At 37.0% G+C, this 27,959-nt stretch overlaps 1 protein-coding gene and 1 pseudogene across 1 annotated transcript; both read left to right on the top strand.

The window, feature by feature from the left end:
* Epyc (epiphycan) lies at positions 1 to 27,511 on the top strand. The gene is made up of 8 exons (XM_041665730.1): positions 1 to 93; positions 1,189 to 1,192; positions 1,783 to 1,955; positions 16,813 to 16,987; positions 20,829 to 20,987; positions 21,121 to 21,323; positions 23,185 to 23,280; positions 27,341 to 27,511. The coding sequence occupies exons 3-8, from the start codon at positions 1,791 to 1,793 to the stop codon at positions 27,509 to 27,511; spliced, it is 969 nt and encodes a 322-aa protein (XP_041521664.1). The 5' UTR covers positions 1 to 93; positions 1,189 to 1,192; positions 1,783 to 1,790.
* On the top strand, positions 24,946 to 25,567 carry LOC121457061 (annotated as a pseudogene).
* Positions 27,512 to 27,959: the final 448 nt, after the last annotated feature.

Below are 27,959 nucleotides of genomic sequence, written 5' to 3'. Positions count from 1 at the left end.
CAGACCAGAATTCATATCCATTGGTCAGGGGCAAATACCAAGAGCTCTGCATCCACAGCCATTTCGTGCTACTTCATCAACTCGGAGCCAAAGGTAAGATTTTACACTTGTTTTCTTCTTTTTCTCCCTAGTATAACAACCTGTAAAAAAGTAATTCAACTTTCTTTAAGATCTGCTGCTGGTCTTTAATCCAGTGGGTTTGCCTTCATTTTACTGATGACTGTACACTCATATTTTGCTTGGAAAATCCCAACTTGTGGATTAGCTTAGGAATTAATAACTGGGCAAAATAGTTAATCTTAATAGTTATAACAGATGTGAATAGAATTATAGTGGTTTCCAATATATGCTTTAAATCAATAGCTCTGGCACTGGCCACAGCCTTTGGCAGTAGAGATAGACAATATTGATTGATATTGACTGAAATATTATGTAGAGGTGGGAGTAGTGATGTTTCAGGTGGTTAAAATGTACTAATAACTATATGGCACTTTCATTTTAGCAAGTCTTTTTAGATAAATATTTAAAATTTAAAGTAAGCTTATAGTTTTAGACCATTTTAATATGAACAGCAAACTGAAAAAAATTAACTAACAACTGCATTAAATACACTTATAAATTTAAAGACACTTATAACTACTTGAAGGAAGATAAATATTTGCAACAAAATGCGCATTGACACGCTCATAAATTTTATTTCACACAAGCTGCTTGTCCTTGTCGTGGTGACTTTACTAGGAAAGCCAAATGCTAGCAAACCCTTATACGCAGACATTTGTGATTACAGAGAGAATAAGAAATGAGACACAGGATTAAAAAGTGCATGTTTTCTTTAAATGATGGAATTTGCTAGAAATATACAAGGGAACTTAATTTTCAGCTTCAGTTCCGATGACTGTGGGAGCATGAATTGTAGCGCATTGGTGAACCATGCTGCCCTTCTAAGCCAGAGCACTGGTCACTTCTTCTAACAATTCTAAATCCACAGCCTACAAAGCTATTTCCAAAGTGAACTGAGATAGAGCCAAGTTCATCAAGTGTGGAAAAACAGAAGTATTTGAATTAGGCAGATGAGAGAATAGAAAAGAACCCTTTGTCCTGTTCTGATTGTCAGGGAATCCCCAGTCCCTCTGTTTTCATCAGCTTCATAAAGGTTTGTTTCAAGTAACCAAAGCTACCTTTAAGTAGAAAAGTAATATATCCCTTCCCTGTGTGTTCAGAGGCATTAAAACCACAGATCAGATCCTGTCCTTAAACTCAAAAAAGAAGTCCAACATATAAAATATTTTCATATTACACATTAAATAAGAGACTATACTATTTTGCACGGTGAGCAATTGATTATTAACTAATATTCTTGATATTGCCAATTAAACACTTAAAATTAAGCATGAGATTTTTGTTCTTCAACTAAACTCTAGTCAGAGGCATACATACAAAACTAAAATTGTGAGATGCTAAGGCTAGGACTGTGTCTGAACTGCTGCAAACCTTTATGCTAGAAAAGAAAACAAATTATGTTTCCTAACAATTGCAGAGCAAAAGATTGCACCCTTACTATGCGTGTGCAAATACCTCTTAATCATGCAAATACTGCCTTTTGCATGTATAGCCTTGTTGCTTTTTTAGTCTAAGTATCAGTTATCCATAATTTAAACAAAATTTTAAGGAATAAAAAGCAATTTTTATTCCCTTTATACCTGTTAAAATGTTAGAAAAAAATAATAATGAGTTATTATCAACTATATATTTGCACAATTTTATATTCTATGGTTTGGAAAGCTTGGAAGATGAAAATGCTAGCAAGAAGTGTCCTGGTACTTGTCATCTTTGATGCTGCATTGACTGCCCCGACTACAGAGCTCTTTAACTATGACTCAGAAGTCTACGATGCCATTTTGGAAGATGTGGAACCCTTTTATAACTATGAACAGATACCTATCAACCAAGTACAGGTAATGTCTTCCACTCTTGAGGCTTTTAAAAGAATTGAATGGTGACTGATAAGAACTTATTTCTTTTTTGCAAATAATTTTGCTTACATAAAAGCAAAGGTTGGATCTCAATTTCCTATAAACATTTGGCTACAACATATGCCAACATTTTTTAAATGTGAATGCTGAGACAGTCTTTTGGTTCCCAATAGGAAAAACAAAAACAATAGCATTTTATTGTGTGTGTGCGCGTGCTCACACACACACACGTTCTTGTGCACATGTTTGTATACCAGGATACACATGGAAATGAAAGTAAAATTTTGAAGAAGTTGGCTGTCTACTTCCACCATTTGGATTCAGGAGACCAACCTCAAATGCCTTTATCCATTAACACATCTCACTAGCCTGAAAAAGGCAACAATATCTTCTTTTAAGTCACAACATGTACATTTTTAAAAAGCAAGGAAGAGTTAAAACATTCACTATGCAATGCTGAGAAAACATAAAGAAAAACATGTGAGATTAGAACAGACAAGAAGAAAAAGGAAAGCAGGCAGAGAAAGCACACTGATTTAAAATTGTGCTGTGTACCAGAAGGAATGTGCATTTTTGAATGGCTGGTTTTTCTCCCTACCAGTAAAGGAGGCATTGGCAAGGTTACAGCCCATTACATAAATTTGATATGGCATGTTTCTAATTAAATGCTGGTCTTCTTACACTTGCACATAACTAAAGGATACAAGCTAATTCTCATGAGTCAGAAGCAAGCAGACCTTGAAGCATGATTTATATACAACATTGGCAAAAGTGAGATATTAATAAATAAGGGGGAAAATCATATTTTTCTTTAAATGATCATTGCAAATTCTGTACCCTCTTTCAAGTGTAAAGCTTAGAATTACCGTTTTTATGGCCTTGACTACAAAATATCTAGACAAGATGATATATTAAACTTGTATGAAATATACGATGTCAAAATCGATACCATTCATGTTGCCTTATGAAATAAGAATCCAATTTCTTAACAAAATAATTTCCCCACTTTTCTCCTTCACTCTTAGCCTCTTTCTTCTTATTTTATCTTATTTTCTTCTGTTTTTAACAAAGTCTCTTAGTAGTTATCTGTCAAGACAAATACTTTAGTTCAGACTTATTTTATTTAATACACATTTAAAAAGGAAAATTATTCAGGGATTAAACATTTAATGTTTATCACCAAAGAATTCTGTTTAAGCATGTTTAAGGAGTGGGCTAAGGGTTTTGTTCTTTTCCTTTAGAAGAACCCAATGAACAGTTTACAAAATACTGATTAATTCTGAGTCCTTTCCAGGGAAGATTGTGAAGGAAATATCATCATCTGCATAAAATGAAAGCCCACTCATCTCTGTTAGAATCCTGCACATTGCCCCAACTGTCCCGGATATTCGTGGAAATAAATGGAATTCCTCCTGTGATAGAGCAATTTGAGTGTGTGTCTGTATAAAAAAGATTTGGTATACAGTCTTCTCTCAGGGTTTGCATGTTCTAAACCAGTGTTTCTCAAGGTCTCAATCCCTTTGAGGGTCACATATCAAATATCCCGCATATCAAATATTTGTATCGTGATTCATAACATTAGTAAAATTATAGATATGAAGGAGAAGCAAAATAATTTCATAGCTGGGGCACCACAGCCTGAGGAACTGTATTAAAGATCACAGCATCAGGGAGGTTGAGGACCACTGTTCTAAATGAACGTACTCCTATGTTCCTCCATGTGATACCTGTCTCAGCTCTTGCCTCCTGCTAACATCTTTTCTTCATGACAGAATTTTGTTTTAAGGCATAGCTCATGCTCACTTGATTCCTTGAACAACTTTTTGAAGATCTGTTACTATTTCCATTGAACAGTTGTTATTATGAAGACAAGACTTTTAAATAACTTGCCTAAGAGTTCATGACAAGGCTGCATATACATACAATACTACTCACAACAGAAAGTAACTTCCATTAGATTATATATTCTTTTCCTTTCTTCCTACACTTTACCACATTATCCTTTTAACTAGATATCGGTCTTTTTTATTTTAAACATAGTTCTTTATTGGTTCGTTGGAAATGTCACATCATAGACCACAATCCCATTGACCTTCTAATCCCTGCATATCTGCCCCACACTCCTTCAGTATGCCTCTCACAAATTAATTAAAAAATAACAATAACGGACAAGAAACCCACCTAGCTCCTTTCTCCATCTTTCCAACACCTCATCCCAGTGGCTGCGGGAGCTGTGGTGTGTCATCATGCAGTACACCCCTTTTGTCCAATCAGTTCCACCCACAAAACAAAATGTTCATTGCATTGAGTCATTGGTCTGGTTCAAGGCCTCTGGTTTCTGGTATGCCATCACTGCTGGCATTGGCCCTGATGGAAACTCCTCTCAGGACTGAATTAAAAATGTTCCATCATCCACACAAGGGCAAGAAAAACATTCATCTATGTTATCCTTAACATGAACTGGAAGTAAGCTTTTAGATAGCTCTGTCTGCAACCTGATTTTTCTACAAAAGAATGGCTTAAGGCATGCCTGGGAAATATGAATTTCTCCCTCTTACCATTAGTGATTGCATTCTCTGTATAGGGATTTAGTTCATATTAAATATATTCTTTTTGTTTTCTGAAAAGGTCATAAATTAGTAGTATTGCTGCACCTAGCCTGTTTGATGTCACAAGGAAAAAGAGAGACAGCACTAATGGGTACTAAAGATTTTAATATTTCACCAAATAGCAGGGCACTGATGGATCAGGGCTGCAGGACAAGGATTCTGGAACCTTTATCCCCCTGACAGCCCCAAAGAGAGGCAAAAGTGGAGTTTATAAGCATAAAAATCACAAATGTTTGTTGCCAAATTATAGTTACAATTTTCATCCATCAGGATTTATAGAGTAGGGGCTCCCTTGAATGTTCTATCATTGTCAATCAACACACAATGCAAGTCTTTCAGTGCAATCAATCAGATTGATTGTTCCTTCTGTTGTTAGGAACAGCCATGGTGAGAGAACTAAAGATGCATAATGACCATTTCTGTGCTTTAGGGAGGAGGTTGGTCAGCCATTGGATAGTTCTCAGCTTCCCCAAGCCTTGGGAACCCGAACTTTACTTCACCCTACAGGTAAAATAGAGTCTGAAGACAAAATGGCAATACTCAGGCCAAGGTGCCTTTTGCCTGCTCCCTTCACAGTATCATTATTATTTATTCCTTAAGTAATAAAATATAAGCATGATTAATCTTTACGTTTTAATACTACTGCCTCATTTGGACCAATTATATAGTGCATGTTAAAGTTTTAAACATGAGAATCACATATGAAATGCATTTCTATTAATCGAAAGATTCTAACTCATCAACCATAGTTAAACATTCTGTTCTAGGTTTGATGAAGAATAAAAGAGAACCTCCCTATTTACTGAGGAGACTCTAGTTAAATCAGGAGGGGAGAATTTTACTGATGAGATTTAAATAGACTGTTCGACTCATTTTCTTTAGTTCAGCATTCTAAACAATATGATTCTTATTTTCAGACGTTTCAAAACTATAAAACTGGAACACCAAGAAATATACAATCATAGTTTCCAACTGGGAAGATATATTAATAATCTTCGTCAATCACTCACTTTAGTTTGGCTTACATTTTAATGAGGTCATACTAATAAACTAATTCTGACTACTCCTGAAAATAAGATATTATGATGTCCATTTAATAATAGCAACTGAGAACCCAAATTTTGCTCTAAGTTACTTGCCCAATAAATTTCAGAGTGAAATTTAAGCTAGATTCTTTTAATGTCAAAGCAAGAAGACTTTGGCACTAACAGTCTCTGCAACTTTTCTGCTAGATCTCTAATCTTGAATTCTTTTAACCACATCCAAATAGAGCTTTATTTTCTATGAAATTAAGCCATTAGAAAAACAGCAGCTTTGAAATGATTATAATTGGCACAGTATAGCAATATGAGTCTCAGCTGTCAATGTTGTTAAAGGCTCAACACAGGCAAAATAGGTCCTTCTGACCTAAAAGCAGAACTTGGAAATGTGAGGAGGGTGTTTACTGCCAAGCACAGTTCTCCCTGATCCAGTTTCAAGGTCCATGGAGGGAAGCACAGTATTTACTGTCAGGTGTTCAGGATCCTGACGTTTAAATAATTAATACAGAAAACTTCAATAAATCTGAGCACCAGGCTCAGGTTTAAAGCAGAATTTCACAGCGCCAAACATAGCTGTGTGCCAGTGTGTCAAATTCATCAGAATGCATCATTAGCAACACAGGCTGAGTAGCTCCGAGCCTTTTAACACCCTGGAATCCAATTGCTGACATCACAGTTATTGCATAGTGCCAGGATTTATTGGCTCAACTATGACATGTATTTGGGGAGACAGGTAAATGCAGAGATCTATTTTCATCAATAGAATCTTTGTGTTTGAATAGATCCCCAAATGGCATGCATGTCCTAACACTTTTTTTTTCTAAGAATGAATAGAAGATGAATTTAAAAGGTAAATAAGATCGGCTGAAGAGCAATATTGCTGCTTAGGAACTTGGCAGCACAGTGTTATTGCAAACTAATTAAGAACAGAGTTTAGTGGGTCTTCTTCTGAATCTGGTTTTCCCTGGGATTGTAGACTGAGCATGCACCCTTTCTATTATAAACCCATTTCTATATCAGAATGAAGTCTGTCACGATGTACAATAATTGGATTGCCTAGAAATAATATACTCATGCCTCATACCAATTCCATGACCTTAAGTAAGTCTTTAAGTTCCTTCCAGACTCAGATTCCTTGGATATCTTTTGAAGATTGGGTAAGATAAACACATGAACTGTTGAATGGAGACCCTGGGGCATAGAAAACATCTAATAATTGCAGGTAGTTTATAATTGGCTCATTCAAAGAAAAGATGCTGCAGTTTATATTCTGGAGATGTAGAGTTCTTCATGGAAAGAATGGACCTAGGGTAATAATGAGTGCTTAGATTAGTATTTGTATGGGAACTGATCAGAGCACTTCTTTCTGTTCCTCAAGAATTTTAGACTAGTAGTCTTATAAATGTGCAAGTTAACTGCACCAGAGAAAACAAAACAATGTGTATTACATATTGCAATGTAAATTTATATGATTATACTCCTAATATATATATATATATATATGCTAATACATTGTCCTTGAATTTTTCATAATCAAGAATCTGTTAACTAGTATGATGTGAAAGTATTTTGCTTGCGTATTATTCTACCTCCTTTTCTTATCAGTGTCTTAGGTCACTTACATAAATAAATGTAATGAAAGATAGCCCTGCAGTGAAGAGTGTATACTGTTCTTCCAGGAGTGCTTAGAGTCGAGTTCCCAGGACTAACTTCTGGAAGCTTGCAACCACATTTAATTCCAACTGCAGAGAGCTATGATGCCTCTGGTTTCCAAGAGCACTGCATTCACATGAAAATATCTACACAAAGACACTCACAGAAATATAGATATGAAGGACCTGTCCACGTCAAAGACTTACAAACTACTGTCAAGTTTCTAGTAACCTTCACTCAAGGTCATTTTGATGAACTTTGGAGATGCTCATATCCCAGCCAAAGCAAATTCCCTCCTCTCCCCACTTGGTAGTACACTGGCAATTTCAAGCACCAGCACTTCTCTGAAGTCCATTTTGCTCTCTGCTTATTCATTGAAGTGGCATTCCCATTTGTCCATACAAACCTGGTATTTGTGATGGTTGACATGGCAATGGCGTGTTCTGTCACCCTAGACTTTTGGGTGAAATCAAGGATTTTTCTATTAGGGCTATCTTGGCTAGACACCACATGCCTGGTCTCCTCTTGCATCCACGAAGCTTCAGCAGTGTGATTTCTGGAGAATCTGCCAATGGCTCACCTTTCTTTCAGTTTTAGTTGAAGAACCCAACTCAGCATATTCTTTTTTTTTTTAATAATTTTTTTTATTAAGAAAAGAAGAAAAAAAACATAAACAAAAAACAAGTTTCCACCTCCTCCCAGCCTCCCATTTCCCTCCCCCTCCTCCCACCCTTCTCCCCCTCCTCCCACCCTTCTACCCCTCCCCCCACTCCTCTCCCCCTCCCTCTCCAGTCCACAGAGCAGTCCAGGTTCCCTGCCCTGTGGTAAGTCCTAGGTCCTCCCCCCTCCGTCCATATCTAGGAAGGTGAACATCCAAACTGGCTAGGCTTCCACAAAGCCAGCACATTAAGTAGGATCAAAACCCCCTGCCATTGTCCTTGGCGTCTCATCAGCCCTCATTGTTCGCCATGTTCAGAGAGTCCGGTTTTATCCCATGCTTTTTCGGTCACAGTCCAGCTGGCTTTGGTGAGCTCCCAGTAGATCAGCTCCACTGTCTCAGTGGGTGGGTGCACGCCTCGTGGTCCCGACTTCTTTGCTCATGTTCTCCCTCCTTCTGCTCCTCATTGGGACCTTGGGAGCTCAGTCCAGTGCTCCAGTGTGGGTCTCTGTCGCTGTCTCCATCCATCACCAGATGAAGGTTCTATGATGATATGCAAGATATTCGTCAGTATTGCTCTCGGATAGGGTCATTTCAGGTTCCCAATCCTCAGCTACCCAAGGAACTAACTGGGAACCTCATGTTGGGCACTTGGGAGCCCCTCTAGGGTCAAATCTCTTGCTCACCCTAAAGTGGTTCCCTTAACTAAGAATTGTGGTTCCGTGCTCCCCTATCCACCTTTCCTTTATCCCAATTCTCCTGATTCCCCAAGTCCCCCCTCCTTCCCTTCTACCTTTTCTCTCCCCATCTCCCCTTACCCCCATCCCACCCCACCCCCAAGATCCTAATTTTCTCCCCGGCAATTGGGTCTACTTCCCTTAGCCAAGAGGATAACTATATGTTTTTCCTTGGGTTCACCTTCTTACTTAGCTTCTTTAGGTTCACCTATTGTAGACTCCGTGGCCCTAATTTATGGCTAGAAACCAATTATGAGCGAGTACATCCCATGTTCATCTTTTTGGGTCTGGGACACCTCACTCAGGATAGTGTTTTCTATTTCCATCCATTTGCCTGCAAAATTCGAGAAGTCATTGTTTTTTACCGCAGCGTAGTACTCTAGCGTGTATATATTCCATACTTTCTTCATCCATTCTTCCATTGAAGGGCATCTAGGTTGTTTCCAGGTTCTGGCTATTACAAATAATACTGCTATGAACATAGTTGAACAAATGCTTTTGTCATATGATAGAGCATCTCTTGGGTATATTCCCAGGAGTGGTATTGCTGGGTCCAGGGGTAAGTTGATCCCGAATTTCCTGAGAAACCGAAACACTGACTTCCACAGTGGTTGCACAAGATGGCATTCCCACCAGCAATGGATGAGGGTACCCGTTCCTCCACAGCCTCTCCAGCAAAGGTTATCCTTGGTGTTTTTGACTTTAGCCATTCTGACAGGTGTAAGATGATATCTCAAAGTTGTTTTGATTTGCATTTCCCTGATTGCTAAGGAAGTTGAGCACGACTTTAAGTGTCTTTTGGCCATTTGAACTTCCTCTGCTGAGAATTCTCTGTTCAGTTCAGTGCCCCATTTTTTAATTGGGTTAATTAGCATTTTAAAGTCTAGTTTCTTGAGTTCTCTATATATTTTGGAGATCAGACCTTTGTCTGTTGTGGGGTTGGTGAAGATCTTCTCCCAATCAGTAGGTTGCCTTTGTGTCTTATTGACTATGTCCTTTGCTTTACAGAAGCTTCTCAGTTTAAGTAGGTCCCATTTATTCAATGTTGCCCTTAATGTCTGTGCTTCTGGGGTTATACATAGGAAGCGATCTCCTGTGCCCAGCTCCTGTAGGGTACTTCCCACTTTCTCTTCTATCAGGTTCAGTGTGTTCGGGCTGATATTGAGGTCTTTAATCCATTTGGACTTGAGTTTTGTGCACGGTGATAGATAAGGGTCTATTTTCATTCTTCTACAAGATGACATCCAGTTGTGCCAGCACCATTTGTTGAAGATGCTTTCTTTCTTCCATTTTATACTTTTAGCTCCTTTATCGAAAATCAGGTGTTCATAGGTTTGTGGGATAAAATCCGGGTCTTCTATACGATTCCATTGGTCGACTTCTCTGTTTTTATGCCAGTACCACACTGTTTTCATTACTGTAGCTCTGTAATAGAGTTTGAAGTCAGGGATGGTAATGCCTCCAGAAGATCCTTTATTGTATAGGATTGTTTTGGCTATCCTGGGTTTTTTGTTTTTCCATATAAAGTTGATTATTGTCCTCTCCAGATCTGTGAAGAATTTTGATGGGATCTTGATGGGGATTGCATTGAATCTATAAATAGCCTTTGGTAGAATTGCCATTTTTACTATGTTGATCCTCCCAATCCAAGAGCAAGGGAGGTCCATCCATTTTTTGGTATCCTCTTCAATTTCTTTCTTCAATGCCTTAAAGTTCTTGTCAAATAGATCTTTCACTTCCTTGGTTAGATGTACCCCAAGATATTTTATGCTGTTTTTGGCTATTGTGAATGGTGAAGCTTCTCTGATTTCCCTCTCTGCTTCCATATCCTTTGTGTATAAGAGGGCGACTGATTTTTTGGAGTTGATCTTGTATCCTGCCACATTACTAAAGCTGTTTATCAGCTGTAGGAGTTCTTTGGTGGAGTTTTTGGGGTCGCTTATGTACACTATCATATCATCTGCAAATAACGAAAGTTTAACTTCTTCCTTTCCAATCCGAATCCCCTTGATTCCATTATGTTGTCTTATTGCTATTGCTAGAACTTCAAGCACTATATTGAAGAGGTATGGGGAGAGTGGACAGCCTTGTCGTGTTCCTGAGTTAAGTGGGATGGCTTTGAGTTTCTCTCCGTTTAATTTGATGTTAGCTGTCAGCTTGCTGTACATAGCTTTTATTATATTTAGGTATGACCCTTGTATCCCTAATCTCTCCAAGACTTTTAACATAAATGGATGTTGAATTTTGTCAAATGCTTTTTCAGCATCTAATGAAATGATCATATGGTTTTTTTCTTTCAGTTTATTTATATTCAGCATATTCTTCAATTGAAGCTGCTATAGACATTCCCTGAAACTTTTGCTGAATTGTGAAAACCAACCTCTCTCCTTTAGATTCTCAACTACATAGCATTGAAATACCCTTTCTGTCTGCTGCAGCTCCTGTTCTGCATGAGAAAATGCTTCTCTGGTCAATCTTTGATCAAATATTTGAATCAATCAAGTGATATGTGTGTGTGTAAACATGGGTGCACACATGTGGAATTCAGAGGACTAACTTGACTATCAATCCTCACCTTCTGCTTTAGTAATGACAAGGTCTCTTTTTCCCTTTTCTACTGCAGATAGGAGCTTAGCTGACTCATGAGCATCTCCCTACCAAGATTACGGATGCTCCCAGTGTCTAGTTTTCATGTGAGTTCTTGAAATTCAAGCTAATATCCCACATATCTATAGTAAGTGCTTTACCAACTGAGCCCTTCAGCTGGACCTGAATTACTTCTATAGCCTTAAGATCTTCCAATGTTGAAACCACAGGCACAATATTGCAATTAGTGTGTTGGTCAGTGAGAGTCAGGTTCCATGTTGAGGTGCTTTTACTGCTTTATTCTGATGACTTCTGCTGCATGTGCATTTGTATACATATTTTTTTCCTTTGGTAAGATGAATATAAAATAATCATATCTATCCCTCATTTTCCCCCTTACATTCCATCTCTATTCTTCCCTCAAATGCATCTTCTTTCCAAACTGATGTCTTAGTTTTAATTTGGATAATACACTATATCTAATCAGTGATACACATACTTGTGGTCACACCCTCAAAAAATGATTTCCCCTCTTCAAGCAGCTAGCAACTGCTAATGGCTTCCAAGGAAGGTGTAGATCACACTCACCTGTTCTGGAGAACTCATCTTCTGGGAGTTTAGAAGGGTGATAGCTATATCATGTCCTGAAGACAGCTCATCACAACACTCTTTCCCACTATCCAGATCTTCCATTTTCCCCCTTCTACATGTTTCCTGGGCCTTAATTGAGGACAGGGAGGAACATGACCCAACAGGACCAAGAACTCGGTGTCTTATTCTCCTCACTTTGACCAGTTACCCATCTTTCAATTGTCTTCTGCCCGCATTAAGTGAAGCTTCTCTGACCAACTATGGGAGAATCCCAGGCCTATTAGTATAAGCATAAATATTTAAAGGGTGATTTGATAGTATGAGCATTTAGGTAAACAAAAGTACCAAGTTCTATCCTAAGATCTCTAATCTCCTAGGAAAAATGTTTTTATACAGCCTACAATACCAATCAAGAAATTTCTTCTTGTGGAGCATTCTTCCACAGAATGCACTTAGGTACCCCGTTACATGTCTGTTACTATTGCATCAGGGGGCACATTTTTTTTCCTGGCACATTGGTGTGTCCTGTGGCATGGTGGGTTGAGGACTAGTTAAAACAACTGAGCTCTTTTTCTCCCTCCACAGCCGATGTGCTACCTTTCTGTGCTATAAAAACTAGACAGACAGAAGCAAGTTTCTCAATTGTCTTGAGAATGATCTTGTTTCTATGACTGATAGCCAAAACGCCTGTTTTCTTCATTAACTGCCTCTTACTATGTAGTTTTGGTGGGAAAACCAAGGGCAATGGTAATAGCCTGTGTTGCTATGGATACCTCTGTGGTCTTGTATGGGTAGTCTATTCTTTGTATTGTGATTTTCATTTAATAACTAATGTCTTCTGGGAGTAGTTTTAGTTCACTAACAGGATACATCCATTCAAACTTTTTTTTGAATGTATCTTGAAGCTAATTTGCTACCTAGTGAATATTCATTAAACTTTTATCACATTGTAATTTTCATTGATGTTTTCGCTCTACTTTCTCTATTTGTAAGACTTCAGGTCTTAATATCTTTGATCAGCTTGAAAGGTATGAGATAAAGAAAATTTTATTCTTCAGTGATTAAATATACAATTTTGTCAAAATAATTTATTAATGAATTTGACTTTTCTCGCAAAAGCATTAACACAAATCACACATGTTTGACACCCTTACCTATTAGGTAAATGTAATTTAATGCTATTTTGACAGGCTATCTTTCACACATCAGTATGCAGTGAGACTGTTCAATCAAGAAAACAAACAAGAACTACTGTCAGGAATGTGGGAGAAGTATCTACCATCAGGTATTGGCAGAAATGTGAACTGGTGCAGTCATTTTGAAATAAATGCTCAAGCATCTAAAACTCTCAAGAGAGAACTATAGAGAACCAAGCTCAGGAACTCTCGAGTGGCAAGGAATATATATTCTACTCTACTGACACTTCCACAGTTGTATCAAATGCTGCAGCGTTTACAATAGCCAGGAAACAGAATCACCCTAGATGTATACGACATGATCATCAGATAAGGAATATGTGGCTCATACGTGAAATGGAATCTTATTCAGATGGGAAGAAAAGTGAGACCGTGAACTTTATAGGGGAAGGACACAGTTGGAATATATTGTCTTAATTGAGACCACCCAGGATCAGAGAAAAATAGCACAGGTTCTCTCTCATTTGTGAGTTTAGTTTCCAAATTTCTAACACAGTTTCTTTATTGATCCTTTGGGAATTTCACATCATTCTACTTTTTCCCAGACCCCCCCATCTTCTCTTTACCCTTGGGTCCCCCCCCAAAGAAAATTTAAAAAAAATAAATAAAACTGAGCCAAACAAATCAATCAAATAAACAAACAAATTAATTTAAAAATACCCTCTTCACTCCTCCTTTCATATCCCAACACCTCTTTGCTTATCCTGGAGGCATTGGGAGACTCAGAATGTCATTCATTACACCTTTTTTTTTTTTCCCATTCAGCTTTACTTGCAAATGTTCCTTACAGTGAGTCATTGACGTGGTTCGTGGCCTCTGGTTTCTGGTACACCATGCTCCACTGGAACCCTGAACCTTCTAGCAGATATCTTGTGTCCTCCCTGAGCTTCTCATTTTTATACATGTATTTGTATGTGGGAATGCTTGTGGATGTTGTCCAGGGAACAAGAAAGGAGCCCATGAGAGGAATAAAGATGTGTGGGAAGAGGTGTGGAGAGGAAGAGAGTTAGTAGGAGATGAAAGGGGGAGACAGATATGTGGAGTGGGGGACAAGGAGAAGAGGAGATAGAGGAAGAGAAAGGAACAAACCAAACTAATAATATATATACTCCTAAACATAGTCCACCATGACAAATATGAAAGTTTGCGGTTAGGTAAGCAAGGTACCAGAGACACACAAGTTACTGCAAAGCCAATTTAAAAGAATGAAGTAAAATAAGCTAAATTTTGTCTTGCTACCTAGTTCTAGCTTAATTTCTTCAAGTGCAGTGATTATGTTTTTGAATGCTCGTGTAAAGCTTAGAGACGCATCATGTCCAAGTTAAACAGAGAGTTGTAGGAAGCAAATCAGAGTAAAATCAAGAAATAAATGAAAAAGAAAATAGTGAAAAATCTGAAATAATCAATGGACACTGACATAAGAAATTCAATTGTGCTTTCATTTGAGTGATACCAATTATAGATGAAGGATATTTGGGGTGGGGGTGTCGTGTGCATATCCATATTTAGGTTTCTGAAGCACGCATATAAAAGCTATCATTATGACAAACATGTGTTTTCAATTCCCTAGCCACACTTTTTAGAATGAATGGCTTCTAATTTCATATTGAAGTTTGAAGATTGTTAAAAGAGGGGAAAAGATGGGAGCTTAAAGAACTTCTATTTAATAGTCAGAATAAATGTATCTACCCTGCAGAGGACTCCCGGGCACACTGTAATGGGCTTATTCTTCTGCAGTTTTGCTGAAATGAGAATGCATTCCCTTTCCTTGGTTTAAAGGGTGTTCTTTTATTTGCAAGCAAACATGAACAAAATCATTTCTGATGAACACCCAAAGCTGCTTGGCCTCATTATAGTGAATGACAAAGGAGACCTTACAGCTTCACATCAAATTAGTGGAAAAACAATTATCTGAAGGGGAAAAAAAAAAGATGTGCAAACATTTTCCTACAAAGTTAAAGATTCAAGGCAATGTGTCTGGCATGTGTTCCTCCCTCTAGGCAGCCCCTCCATTCTGTGAAACATCTGTCTCAATTTCCGCTCTTCCTGGAGCCTACTTTTAGTCTCTGAAAAGCTATTCTTCTGAAGCTGCCTCACTATGACCACATTGATGGAAACCGTGTGAGTCTCTGCAGATGCACCCCAGCTTCTCAGCTGGGGATTTCTGGCCAGGCTTTCCTGACTCTCCCTGGATGGCTCGCCAACATTAGCGAGTCATTTCTCTTGGACTTTGTGTTTTGAATGTTTGAAAATGGGCATCGACACACTCGCTGACCCTTTGCAGGAAATGCTTAGTTTCTGTAGATATGAATTAAACGCATCTTGGACAAGAATCTTTTTTGATGAATATACTCCAAAATCTTATAGGTTGCTTATTATGCTGAAGCCTAGAATTCAAAGATAAAGTCTTAATTCAGTGTTTACTACTTAATAGATCTGGGCATGGAATTAGACAATGAACGCTTATCTAGGATAAAAAAAAGGCTAAAATAGAGAACCTATGAAATTGTTCCTTAAAAAATACTTCTTTCATTAGTAATGAAGTGTATTCAGATCTATCAAAACTGACATTAAAAATTCTTGAATTTGTTTTAAAAATCACAGGGTATATAAAACAAGCAATAAATAACCAGTCTAATTTATATTCCTGTGTTAAAAATGAAAGTAGTTTTTACACCATTTTGATAATAAATAACTGAGAAGTAATTTGGGTGGTTTTGCTTTTTTAATGAGCAAAAATAAATGCAGATGGGTGCTTGCTGATGTGATCAATCAAGAATGTAAGATTTCTTGTGATATTATCATAAAGCAGACAACAAGAAGTGGGCTCAGGATGCTCTAAATCCCTTAAGCAAATTCCCATCTGACACTCACAAGGGCATTGAGAAGACCACACTTATCAAGAAATAAAAAGGGATAACCACTAGCCTGAAGGAAAGATACTGAAAATGAGAATGCAGCTAAATATTTTTAGAAACAACTTGTAACAGAAAAGATGTAAGGTGAAGAAATAGTGAAATTAAAAAAAAGGGGGTTTGAAAACTATAATTTTTTTACCATATTGCCGTTTTGGCCCCATTGCCAAATGTCTCAAAAATATCAATTTAACATTATCAAATATTGTTGCTATAGTTAGTATCCATGTGAAAAAGTATGTAAGAAATGGCATCTCACAATTAAATTATACAGTTTTCATGCCACTATAGATTATGCCTCAGTAGGAAGGGTAATTTTTACTAAAAGACCATTAAAAGTATTGTACAATAATTGTAAGGAGGAGAAGATTTGAATTTCAGAAATGAAAAACCTAAAGGAAAAAAAATACTAGTCAGTATCTCAACAGCTATGCAAGAGAGGGGAGTGAACTAGGCGCAAGAGTGAAGGGGAGTTTTGAATTTTGTTCTGCACACTTCTAGGTTAAAGTGAATCTTTCCTAACAACAATGTGTTCTCCCAAAGCTGTGTGTCATTAGAAAACAGTAAGTGAGATACTTCTAAATCTATCAAATGAAGAAACATATAAAGCTAAAAGAATATAGCAACAAAAAATACAGCACTAAATCCAATTCCCAAGAATTGAGAAACAAACTTAATTGAACACAGTAACACGATTTCTGAGAAACTGGCTGCCTCCAGCTGGTGGGTGAGGCACACTGTGTTGAATGTAAGGACACGGGTGACATCTTGTGGCACAATTGGGAATGTTTTAAATTTGTACCACGGGCTTAGAGGGTGATTGAGGTTGCTGTGAAATTTCTGCTTGTTTCCAGACTGAAAAAGTGACAGAGAGGCTTTCTGGGAGCAGAGTACTCCTAACCCCAGGCCCAGAGCTAGAAGACACACAGGATGAGGACAAGGATGAAGAATCCACTCCCCGGCTGATAGATGGATCTTCCCCACAGGAGCCAGAATTCCCAGGACTTCTAGGCCCACACACCAATGAAGGTCAGATAAGTTGATACTGAATTATAACTGCATTTTGCCATCTCTCAAAATGGTAGGCTTCATCCCACTCAGCAAGTGTAGTCTGTCTTGCCCAAGCCTGATGAAGTCATGGACCCTAGGGGAAACTTAATTATGCATTGCTAAATAGCCATGTTGTCTATCAGCTTTCTAAAGATTTGTTTATAATGATTGCTGTTGTTTCCAACCTTTTTCAGGGAAGCTTTTTATTACAGTGTGTAGGTGATAACACAGATACATTATTGTTCAAAGTGCTTAATAGAAGCAACTGTAGGTGCTTAGACAAAGATGAATGCCCACCACAATCAGGGTCTTTGAAAACATCTTGGAAGAGGAGGCTCAAAGAATGTAGTTTCCAAAGGATGAGGGGGATACTATGAAATGCTGCCCTCTGGACATGACATGGCTGTGCACATGAAAACTCAAAGAAATAGTACCTACACCGATCAAGACAGTTAAGAGTTCTGGTATGGATGAGAGAAGTGCTCCCAAAACGCTCACTGTACTGGCTAGGGTACAACTGTTAGGGAACAACTGGGTTCCTGGTGCCTTAATGAATAAACTTAGCAACCATGTGCACATGGGCAGAACGGAGTTCAGTGAGCCAAATAGAAATAGAAATAAATAAGATAATATGAAGCTAGGAAGGAGATACAATATAGGACATTGAGGGATTTTAGAGACAGTGATGGGTGTACATGACCAACATATATGGTACAAATACACGACACATTCAAAGAAGAAAGAAAACTAAAATTAAAATGACTTGCCAATTTTCAGCTCCACTCTAAAAGAAATGTGCATAGTTCAAAGATAAAAATTCTAGAATGTTGCAATATATTTTGAAGTGGGAAGTTATAATGTATTTTGTTGTCAGACATACACTAGCTTGTATAATGCATCTTTGGTCTGTTGGAAATGATCAAATAACCAAAGACTCAGGGTGGAAATATTTTTTCTGTGGCATACATTTCCAGAACACAACATGGGCAAACTGATGAAACTCTTCCTTTGAGATCAAACCAGCACAGTTCAAAGTCATAAGACATAATGATGTTGAGTAGAATAAGGATAACATGTGCTAATTGGGCATCTGCTGTCTGTAGACCATAGCAACAACACACTGTATCCTTCCTTTACCTCTTACAATCTCTCTGGGGTGTTAATAATACTCTTGTCACTAGGAAAGACATAATTAGAAAGGGTAGTGATTTTAGACTTCAAGTCAACTTGTGTGGTGCCTGCACCATGGGATGGTTCGTGAGTCAGGCAAGGGGCTGGAGATTGAAACACACACACACACACACACACACACACACACACACACACGGGGGGGTGAGGAGAGGGAGAGGGAGGGAGAAGGAGGTCATCCTTGAAATAAGAATGCCAATTTTATTGTGTTCCAGGGAAGCTTATTTAGGGCTCTTTGACTAATGGCCATGCCCTAGCTCTCAGGATTTTTCAGCTCCAAGCCCATCAGAAACCACTCCCCTGCCATCAGGAACTCATGAGGCCTCATGCTCAGAGCAGCTGCAGTATAGGAAAACAAGTTGTTTACTCTGTCAGGCAAAGGGTCAGAAAATTCAAGGTCTGAGGTTCTGCAGTCCCTAACAAACTTGCTTTTAGGAAAATGTTAGTTCTCTCCACCTCACAATCTGGGAGAGTAGATCTCTAGAACTTCTGTATGTTTCTTTGTAACTGAACGGCTGGGAACAAAAACCTCTGTCAATACTAGAGGACAGAGTAAAGATTAAATATTTTGCAGATTCCCCTTAAAGAACTCTATTTTTTCTTGGTTAAATTGTTTCTATTCTGAAGTTCTTACTGTGTCTAATATACTTATTTAAAGAAAACAAAAAGATATGAAGGGATACATTATTAGTTCTTGATCAGAAATGATCAAAGGACCCTTTAACTAGAGTGACAAAATATTCCTCTTAGAATGAATATGAGTACTCCTGGAAAGCTCCAGGTAAACCGAGGCAAACTGGCAACTGAACAATTGTAAGTTGTTTTTTTTTTTTAACTTTCTCCCATTTCCTCTCCTAGTCTAGAATATAAATTGCTTTGTTCACATCAGTCTTTCTCCTCTTCTGAAGCTACTTCCTCTCCTCCATTTGCCTCACTACTCTCATTCACATCTCTCCGGCATGCAAGTGGCTGACACCATTGTCTAGTTCCGGACCTCTTTTGTACAGGAGTAGAGAAGGCTACCTGAATGCCAAATATGCATGTTTTATCTCTCTCTGCTCTTGGTTGTGGACATGGTGTGATAAGCTACTCCAAGTGCCTGCAGCACTTCCTTGCAGGGATGGGCTATAGCCTAGAACTGCTAACTGACATAAACCCATGATCCTTTAGTTTATTTATTTTTTATTTTTTGGTTGGTTTCTTTCATCACAGCCTCAGAAATGAAGCTAGACATATTGCTTTATTAAAGCACAGATGCATCTTAGTTATCATCATCCTGTCCCTCCATCTTTTCAGTAAACACCTCTAGAATATTGTCTTGTTTTGCTTCTCTCCAATTTTATCTGTAAAATATTTTAATTCATTATCCATCACCATCATTATACAGCCTTTACAAAGTCTGAATATTTCTGCAATATCAAATTCAAGTATCATTTTAAGCCTTATTTACCTAGCAAACTAAGTTAATCAAATTTCCTCTTCTTTCAAACTCTTCCTCAATTTAGTGTTCACCAATATGGCCCTATACCTCATTGTCATACTTTCTTTCTGATCATTATTTCTCTGTCTCCTTTAAAGATTATCAATCTCTAGGTAAATACTAAGTATAGAGTAAAAAAAAAAGATTCTCTCTCTCTTCCTCTCTATTTCCCTCCCTCCTTCCTTCCCTCCCTCCCTTTGTCTTGCCCCTGCCTGTCTTTGTCTTCCCTGTCACCATTACCGTAGCCAAGCAACCACAATGTATTATGCATAATATATCTCTTTTATCTGCAACTCAGACCCTCTCATCCCACTTGGCCCTCTTTCTGTCTGACCACTGTCTCAGACAGAGTGAGCTGATACAAGTAAGAACGGACAGTTAACTCATCTACAAGAAAGGGAAAACCTCCTATGTCACAATACACAAGGGCTCTTACCTGGGGTGTGGTTGGCCTCCTCTGAGTTTAGCCTCAAGGACTGTCTCTGAGTCTTGGAGAAAGGACCTTTTAAAAAAATTTTTTCACCATTCTAACACTTCTTTTTATGTATATCACAGGATGACATTTGCTGTGCCAGAGATTCCCTTTAATAATTTTTCAACTAAGCCCAATGACTCATATTTATATTCATAGCATATTTAAAAATGCAGAGATGTGCAGTTACCATTCATTTTATCTAATAGATCACAAAGCAGAGTTGTATGTCTTTTTCATCATTGCTTCAGTACCCACTATCCTATCATTTGTATGAAATGTGTATGTATTGAATGAACAAATATTCATCTGTATTATCTTTTCTTGAAACAAATGTTATTAGAATATTTAAATATTGAGTCATATATGTAATGAATACATGGTAATTTAACTTTATAAAAGACATAATCTTAATATTTGTTTTAAAAACAGAATTCATACTAGGTATTAATTTAACAGCCATAATATATTCACTTAAATAGGTTTTCCAAGCAATAGTGTATAGATGCTTTAGCTTATAGATTTGGCTTTAATGTACCATTTGCTAAAACTGCTTTGAGAAAATGTGAACTATATCAGGATGTTCTGATTGATATTTTAATATTAATTGCTAAATAACCAGAACTACATTATTCTTAGAATTCTTTTAGTGAATATAATTATTCACCTATACATTTCAGACTTTCCAACCTGCCTTCTGTGTACTTGCATAAGTACCACTGTATACTGTGATGACCATGAACTTGATGCCATTCCTCCACTCCCTAAGAAGACTGCATACTTCTATTCGCGCTTCAACAGAATTAAGAAGATCAACCAAAATGACTTTGCAAGCCTAAGTATGGATATTTTAGTGCAGAACTAATACCAATTACAGTCTTATTTATATTTGTGATTTCTGTTTATTCGTGTTTTATTTGAGTAAACCACATTCAAGCACGTTTAGCTACTGATGTCCTTTTTTTCTACTAGGTGACTTAAAAAGGATTGATCTGACATCAAATTTAATTTCGGAGATTGATGAAGATGCATTCCGCAAGCTGCCCCATCTCCAAGAGCTTGTCCTACGTGACAATAAAATAAAGCAGCTTCCAGAGCTTCCGGCCACTTTGACATTTATCGATATCAGCAACAATAGACTAGGAAGGAAAGGGATTAAGCAAGAAGCATTTAAAGTAAGTTTTACGTCCACATGGTAGCCCTCCTCTTTCTCTTCCCCCCCCTCTGTCCTGGACTAGCCTTTTCATGTCTCTGAAAGCATTTCCTGGAATGTTGCCTCTAACTTCTAAAACAAACTTCTCTGCATTATCTAGGGAAACTTTGAAAATAAGATATCTTCTGGTTCATTCTGAGACTGGTCAAGGACCAAGAATGGAAAGTGGGGCTTGAATTAGAAGTGGATCGTTCTTGGCCACATGCAAAAAGCTCCTGGAAGAGGCTCAATCCAGAAAATTCGGGTTTCCTTAGAACTCCACCCAGGGGCAGATGAGATGTTGTTAGGTGATTGGGAAGGGAGCAGGCAGTGCAGGGCTCTGAGTACCGAAGGCCATAAGGAGTCTAGATAGAGTCATCCTGTGGGAACTTGTTTTGTAAGTGAAGAAAACAGGCTTGAATTTGGAGTTCCTGCTTAGAGCAGTGCCACAATCCAAGAACAATAATCAGCTGACTTTCTTACACAAGTTTTCACTTGGTCTTTGAAAAGAAACATACACTCAGGGAGATGGTGATGGGTAGTGTGAGCTTGTTCTTAAGATTCTCTGTTAATTATTTTGTCGATGGTAGCTGAGGGGGTTAGGGACTCTCAAAGTAGTATGATTGGCAGGGGTTTAAATGAGAGGGCACTAAATAAGATGAGTCGCTGTTTTACTGTGCTGTTTCCTTAACATAGACCAGTTATTATCTAAATGTTTTCTGTCTTGCTTTCCTACCATTTTCCTTACTAAGCAGCTAGTCTTTGGCTAAAAAAAAAAAATTTTCATTTCTCCAAACCTATAAAATAAAGGAAGATCTTGCTATGCATCAAAAATAAGTCTTAAGGAACTAATTTCAAATCGAAAAGAACTGCCTGTGTAAACTATGAAAGTATATTGAACGTAAGTGTTTTATAAGAGACTGAAAATAATTTCATTTTCTTAAAGAAAAATGCTTTTGTCATATGATAGGGCATCTCTTGGGTATATTCCCAAGAGTGGTATTGCTGGGTCCATGGGTAGGTTGATCCCGAATTTCCTGAGAAACCGCCACACTGATTTCCAAAGTGGTTGCACAAGTTTGCATTCCCACCAGCAATGGATGAGGGTACCCCTTCCTCCACAACCTCTCCAACAAAGGCTATCATTGTTGTTTTTGATTTTAGCCATTCTGACAGGTGTAAGATGATATCTCAAAGTTGTTTTCTTTTCTTTTTTTTTTTTTCTTTTTTTTTTTTGGATTTTCGAGACAGGGTTTTTCTGTGGCTTTGGAGTGTGTCCTGGAAGTAGCTCTGTAGACCAGGCTGGTCTTGAACTCACAGAGATCCGCCTGTCTCTGCCTCCAGAGTACTGGGATTAAAGGCGTGTGCTACCATCGCCCTGCTCTCAAAGTTGTTTCGATTTTCATTTCCCTGATTGCTAAGGAGGTTGAGCATGATCTTAAGTGTCTTTTGGCCATTTGAACTTCTTCTGTTGAGAATTCTCTGTTCAGTTCAGTGTCCCATTTTTTAATTGGGTTATTTAGTATTTTAAAGTTTAGTTTCTTGGGTTCTTTATATATTTTGGAGATCAGACCTTTGTCTGTTGCGGGGTTGGTTTAAGATCTTAGAATAAAAGAATTATCTTGTTCTCAAAACAACTAAAATTCGTGTAAATGGTTGTCAATAAAAAAAAAATCTGATTTTCTAAAAAAAGAAAAAGAAAAAGAAATATGCTTATAGTCAAATTTTCCAAAATTGCATTGAATTGTCTAGTGATTTAGAGGATACTGACAGAGGCATGCTAGCTTACTAACCACTGCATTGAGAAGAAACTTCAGGTAAGTTTTCCATATGAATATTTACAGGACATGTATGATCTCCACCATCTCTATATCACGGATAACAGCTTGGACCACATCCCTCTGCCACTTCCAGAAAGTCTACAGGCTCTTCACCTTCAGGTAGGTTTTGTATGATAAACCGAGCCTTAAAACTCCAGGGAGAACAACCACAAACAGAAGGGAGCCAGGACTAACAAATTTATCTGTCATGACATATTGACATGAGCATACATTCTTCTGCTTCTGCTTCTCCACCCATTCATTCCGTCAGCTAACAAACGGTTCACACTTTCACGTTACTGTCTATTCTACTAAGATGCTGGTACCTTCAGTCATTATTTTGTTATTTTAGAAATAAAATTTAGGTAATAAACTTTTCTTTAAAGCAAGACCTTCACTTACTGAAAAAAATACATAAGAAGCCATAAAGGGAAGACAAAAATATATTTTGATGTCTAGTCTTCATAAAAAATATGTCAATTTTATTTTCTCATAGATATCAGATTTCATATTGAATTAAGTACTGTGCAAAGCCATCAACATGTACTAAAAATGGCACTTCTCCAATATTTAAGTTAAAGAAACTTCAGTTTTTTCTTTAACTTCTTTTTTTAAACCAACATGCACACACACTTGAAAGTTTACACTGTTTCTACTCTTATTAAACATCATTCTATTTTTAGAGAGATAAGTGAAAACACATTTTCAAAATGCCATGTTTTAATAGTTTCTAAATATGTTTCATTTTCATCCATATGATTACAATGTGTTCAGTAAAACACTTAGTTTTTGAAACAATGGGATTTGCTTCAAACCACATGAAAGTAACTTGATTTATAGCTATAATCTGCTTTCTCTGGTATTTTCTAATTTTTGTGGGATAAACAAATAGGAAAAATATTCATTATTTGCTGAATTATAGACCATTATAATAAGGGATTTTACTTTGCAAGAAGTACTCTCTGGTTCTAGTGATTTTCTCTGTACATTATGTTAATGTTTACTTCTGCATTTTTCTTATTCCAAGTAATGTTTATATTTCTATACTTTTATTGTATTTCTGTAAATATGTGAGATCTGGATAATGATCTCTTGAATTTTTCTGACCATACTCATTTCCTTAATATCTTATGATCTCTTACAAACAATCCCAAATAATGGAAAAGAAGAGTATGTCCTGACTCATCACCCTAAAGTTAATTCCATCCTAATAACAAAATTAGACTTAAACAAAGCAATCAGCAGAAGAGGAAACTGTAGATCAATGCATGTTATGAACATAATGCAACATGGCATGCAATAAATCTGCTTTTATTGCATATAGATGATCTACACATAAATCATCTATGTGTAAAATAAATGACATACCACTAGACTGTAGCATTTACTTCAAGAATAAAATAATAAATAGTTTAACCATTATCAGATATAAATATGATATAATAACAGAATAAAACTTCCTGATTATTTAAATAGATACAAAGAATGCATTTGAGAAAACTCAATAACCCTTTATCATTAAGTATCTGAAGAAACAAAAACTAAGGAAATTCCACAACCTAATAAAGAATATGTATTCCAAACACACCGAAGTTAATATTTAATAGAGAAACACTCAACACTTTCTTGATAAGCTCAGAAAAAAAGATAGGGGATGTTTGGTCTTAATGTCTTATTAAATATTATGTTTGAAGGTTCTAATAAGAAAAACAGAAAAATAATTAAACCAGAAAGTAACACATGATAGATGGCAAAAGAAATAGGTTTTCAAGCCAGTGCTGAGCAATGGGCATCTCTTGGGACAACTGGCACAAGCACCACAAGACCAGGGGTAAGAGAAAGCCCTACCACAAGGAGAAGTATGAGCTGGGACATCCTACTGCCGACACTAAGATTGGTTCTCATCATATGCACACAGTCCGAGTGCTAGAGGCAATAGGAAGTACCCTGTCCTACAATTGGATGTGGGAAACTTTTCCTGGGGTTCTGAGTGTTGTACTCGCAAAACAAGGATCATTGATGTCATCTATAATGCATACAATAACGAGCGGGTCCACACCAAGACCATGGTGAAGAACTGCATTGTGCTTATTGACAGCACACCGCACCGACAGTGGTATGAGTCCCACTATGCACTGAACCTGGACCGCAAGAAGGGAGCCAAGCTGACTCCTGAGGAGGAAGAAATACTAAATAATAAATGACCAAAGAAAATTCAAAAGAAATAGGATGAAAGGAGAAAAGAGCAACAGTATCAGCAGTCTTATTGAGGAGTAGTTTCAGCGGGGCAAGCTTCTTACCTGTATTGCCTCAAGACCAGGCCAGCGTGGCAGAACAGATGGTTGTGTTAGAAGTCCGGGAGCTGAAGCTCTACATGAGGAAGATCAAAGCCTGGAGAGGAAAATAAACCATCACCCAGAGCTCATCTAATAACGGTGTTTATTGTTCTACATTTTTTAAAGAATGAATTAGATTTTCTTCCTTCGCTTTCAAATGACAAGATCTTGTATACAGGAAATCTCAAGGAATCCATTAAAAGTTACCACAATTCATGAGTTTAGCAATGTGACAAGCTGTAAAATAATTATGCAAATTCCAATTATAATTCTTGTTCATTAACAATAATCATCCTGAAAACTACATTAAAAATTATTTTCATTATTTATAATCTGTCACTATCATCTGTCATCCATTAATCTAACATCTATCATATCTATCTATCTATCTATCTATCTATCTATCTATCTATCCATCCATCCAGCTATCTATCATCCATCTATATCTATCTGATCTTTGGCACAGAGTCTTATTATGTAGCTTTGCTATCTTGCAATTGTCTATATATAACAAACTGACCTTAAACTTACCAGAGAGCTTTTTGTCTTAGACTCTTCAGTGTACAACTTTACAGGGTGCCCTATCACACACACACACACACACACACACACACACACACACACACACAAAAGATATTCTCTTTCAAAATGTCACATATCTTAAATACATAGATTACACTTATCAAAACCATGATAATCATTGTGTGGTCACAATTGCAATATGGGGTTTAACAAGGAAGAATATCTAGATAATGTCCTAATACCACAAATCAGAAACCTGGAATATTAAGGTGCACGTACTTCTTAGATTCACCTACAAGTTTTGCATGTAACAAATTATGAGTAACTTACTAAGCTTTACGTATAGTAGAGGAGTTCAGTAGTGTAACAGACATGAGATCAACTCATATCTGTATTTTTCATATTATTATAAGACCCATAATCCATATTATTCCATAATATTATAAGATCAACTGTAGCTCTGCACACTGTCAATAAAAAAGTCTTCAAGTGAGCTAATATTCATGCCTACAACTTTTTTAGGTTTCAAGGAAATTGCATTCTGCTGTTTAGGGTATAAAACATTCTAGCTACTTGAAAAATACATCAACAGTTCCGCCAAATACAAAAAAAAAAAGTTACAACTCAAAGATATGACAGTAAGTGAACAAACCTCAATGCTGCCTCTTAAACCAACTTGAAAAGGCCACCTCCTCTTTCTTCTAGTATTCAATATTTTTTGGAAACATGTATTTATTTCAGGAGATAGCACTTCATAATGCCACATGCATAAATATTCAGAACTGAGAAATTTATAAAAACAGAAAGTATATTGGTCACTGTCCAGGAGTAGGGGGAGAATGAAAAAGTGTATTTCCCCAAAATCTGCTTGCCTAGTGTCTCACTTTACTGCAGCCAGGTTGACCTGAGTGTGAATTGTTCAGAAGTCACACCATGAAGATGCTTGGGACTTTTTGCTTGCTCTTTCTCTTCCCTGGATATTCCTCCCTTGGCTCTCCCAAAGCCTGTGTCTTCCTGCTACACTACATTGTCTTCAATTTTTTTTTATCATTTTAAGAATAACTTCTTTCTTTCAATAATCTTCCTCACATACTTGTATTTTTCATGTGTTCTGTACTGGTAAGAATAAGTCTATTTAGTTAATTAATTTATCCCTATGGTACAAACAATGTTTCATGTATAATAATCATACATTGAATAGTCTGGACTAGTAGAACAAACAAGAATTAATACACTTTGCATATTACAATGTACTACAGTTTTGCTCAATACCTTAGGTTTATAAAGTCTTGTCTTTTCACTTTTTTGTCTTTTTTTTTTAGAATAACAACATTCTAGAAATGCATGAGGATACTTTCTGCAATGTTAAAAATTTAACCTATGTTCGTAAGGCATTAGAGGACATTCGACTGGATGGAAACCCTATCAATCTCAGCAAAACTCCTCAAGCGTACATGTGTCTACCTCGTTTGCCCATTGGAAGTTTTGTCTAGTGTTAGAATGTTAGGCAAACGTCTGAATTGTGATGCTTTTTGTAGCCAAGTGACACATCAATCTCTTCAAAACCAAACTCAGTATATTTCAGAGGCAATAAAGAATGTGGCATGATTATATAAAACAATAGGCTGAAAGTGTTAAGATAAGAATTTAATAATTTAACTAAATATGAATTAGGTATAAATCTATAAAACACATAGAAAGTAAATTAAATGATAACATATTTTCAGCTACTCTTACAAATCACATATGATTTGGAAATTTTAGGTATCACATCAAGTTGAATAAGTAAGAAAGAAAACATTTGAAATGAATACTTTAGATATGCTGATAAGATGTGTACATTTTAATTAAACATTTTTAGTCTTAATTTTCATTGATATATGTTTCCCACCTAATTCATTTAAGAACACAAAGAAAATAATAAATGTGTTTGAAAAATAC

This window comes from Microtus oregoni, unplaced genomic scaffold, assembly GCF_018167655.1.
Source record: "Microtus oregoni isolate MIOR12 unplaced genomic scaffold, Mior012 000001F_ref0000356, whole genome shotgun sequence".
Taxonomy (NCBI): domain Eukaryota; kingdom Metazoa; phylum Chordata; class Mammalia; order Rodentia; family Cricetidae; genus Microtus; species Microtus oregoni.
Note: the sequence above shows the minus strand (reverse complement) of the source record. Positions and strands in the feature narration are given on the sequence as shown.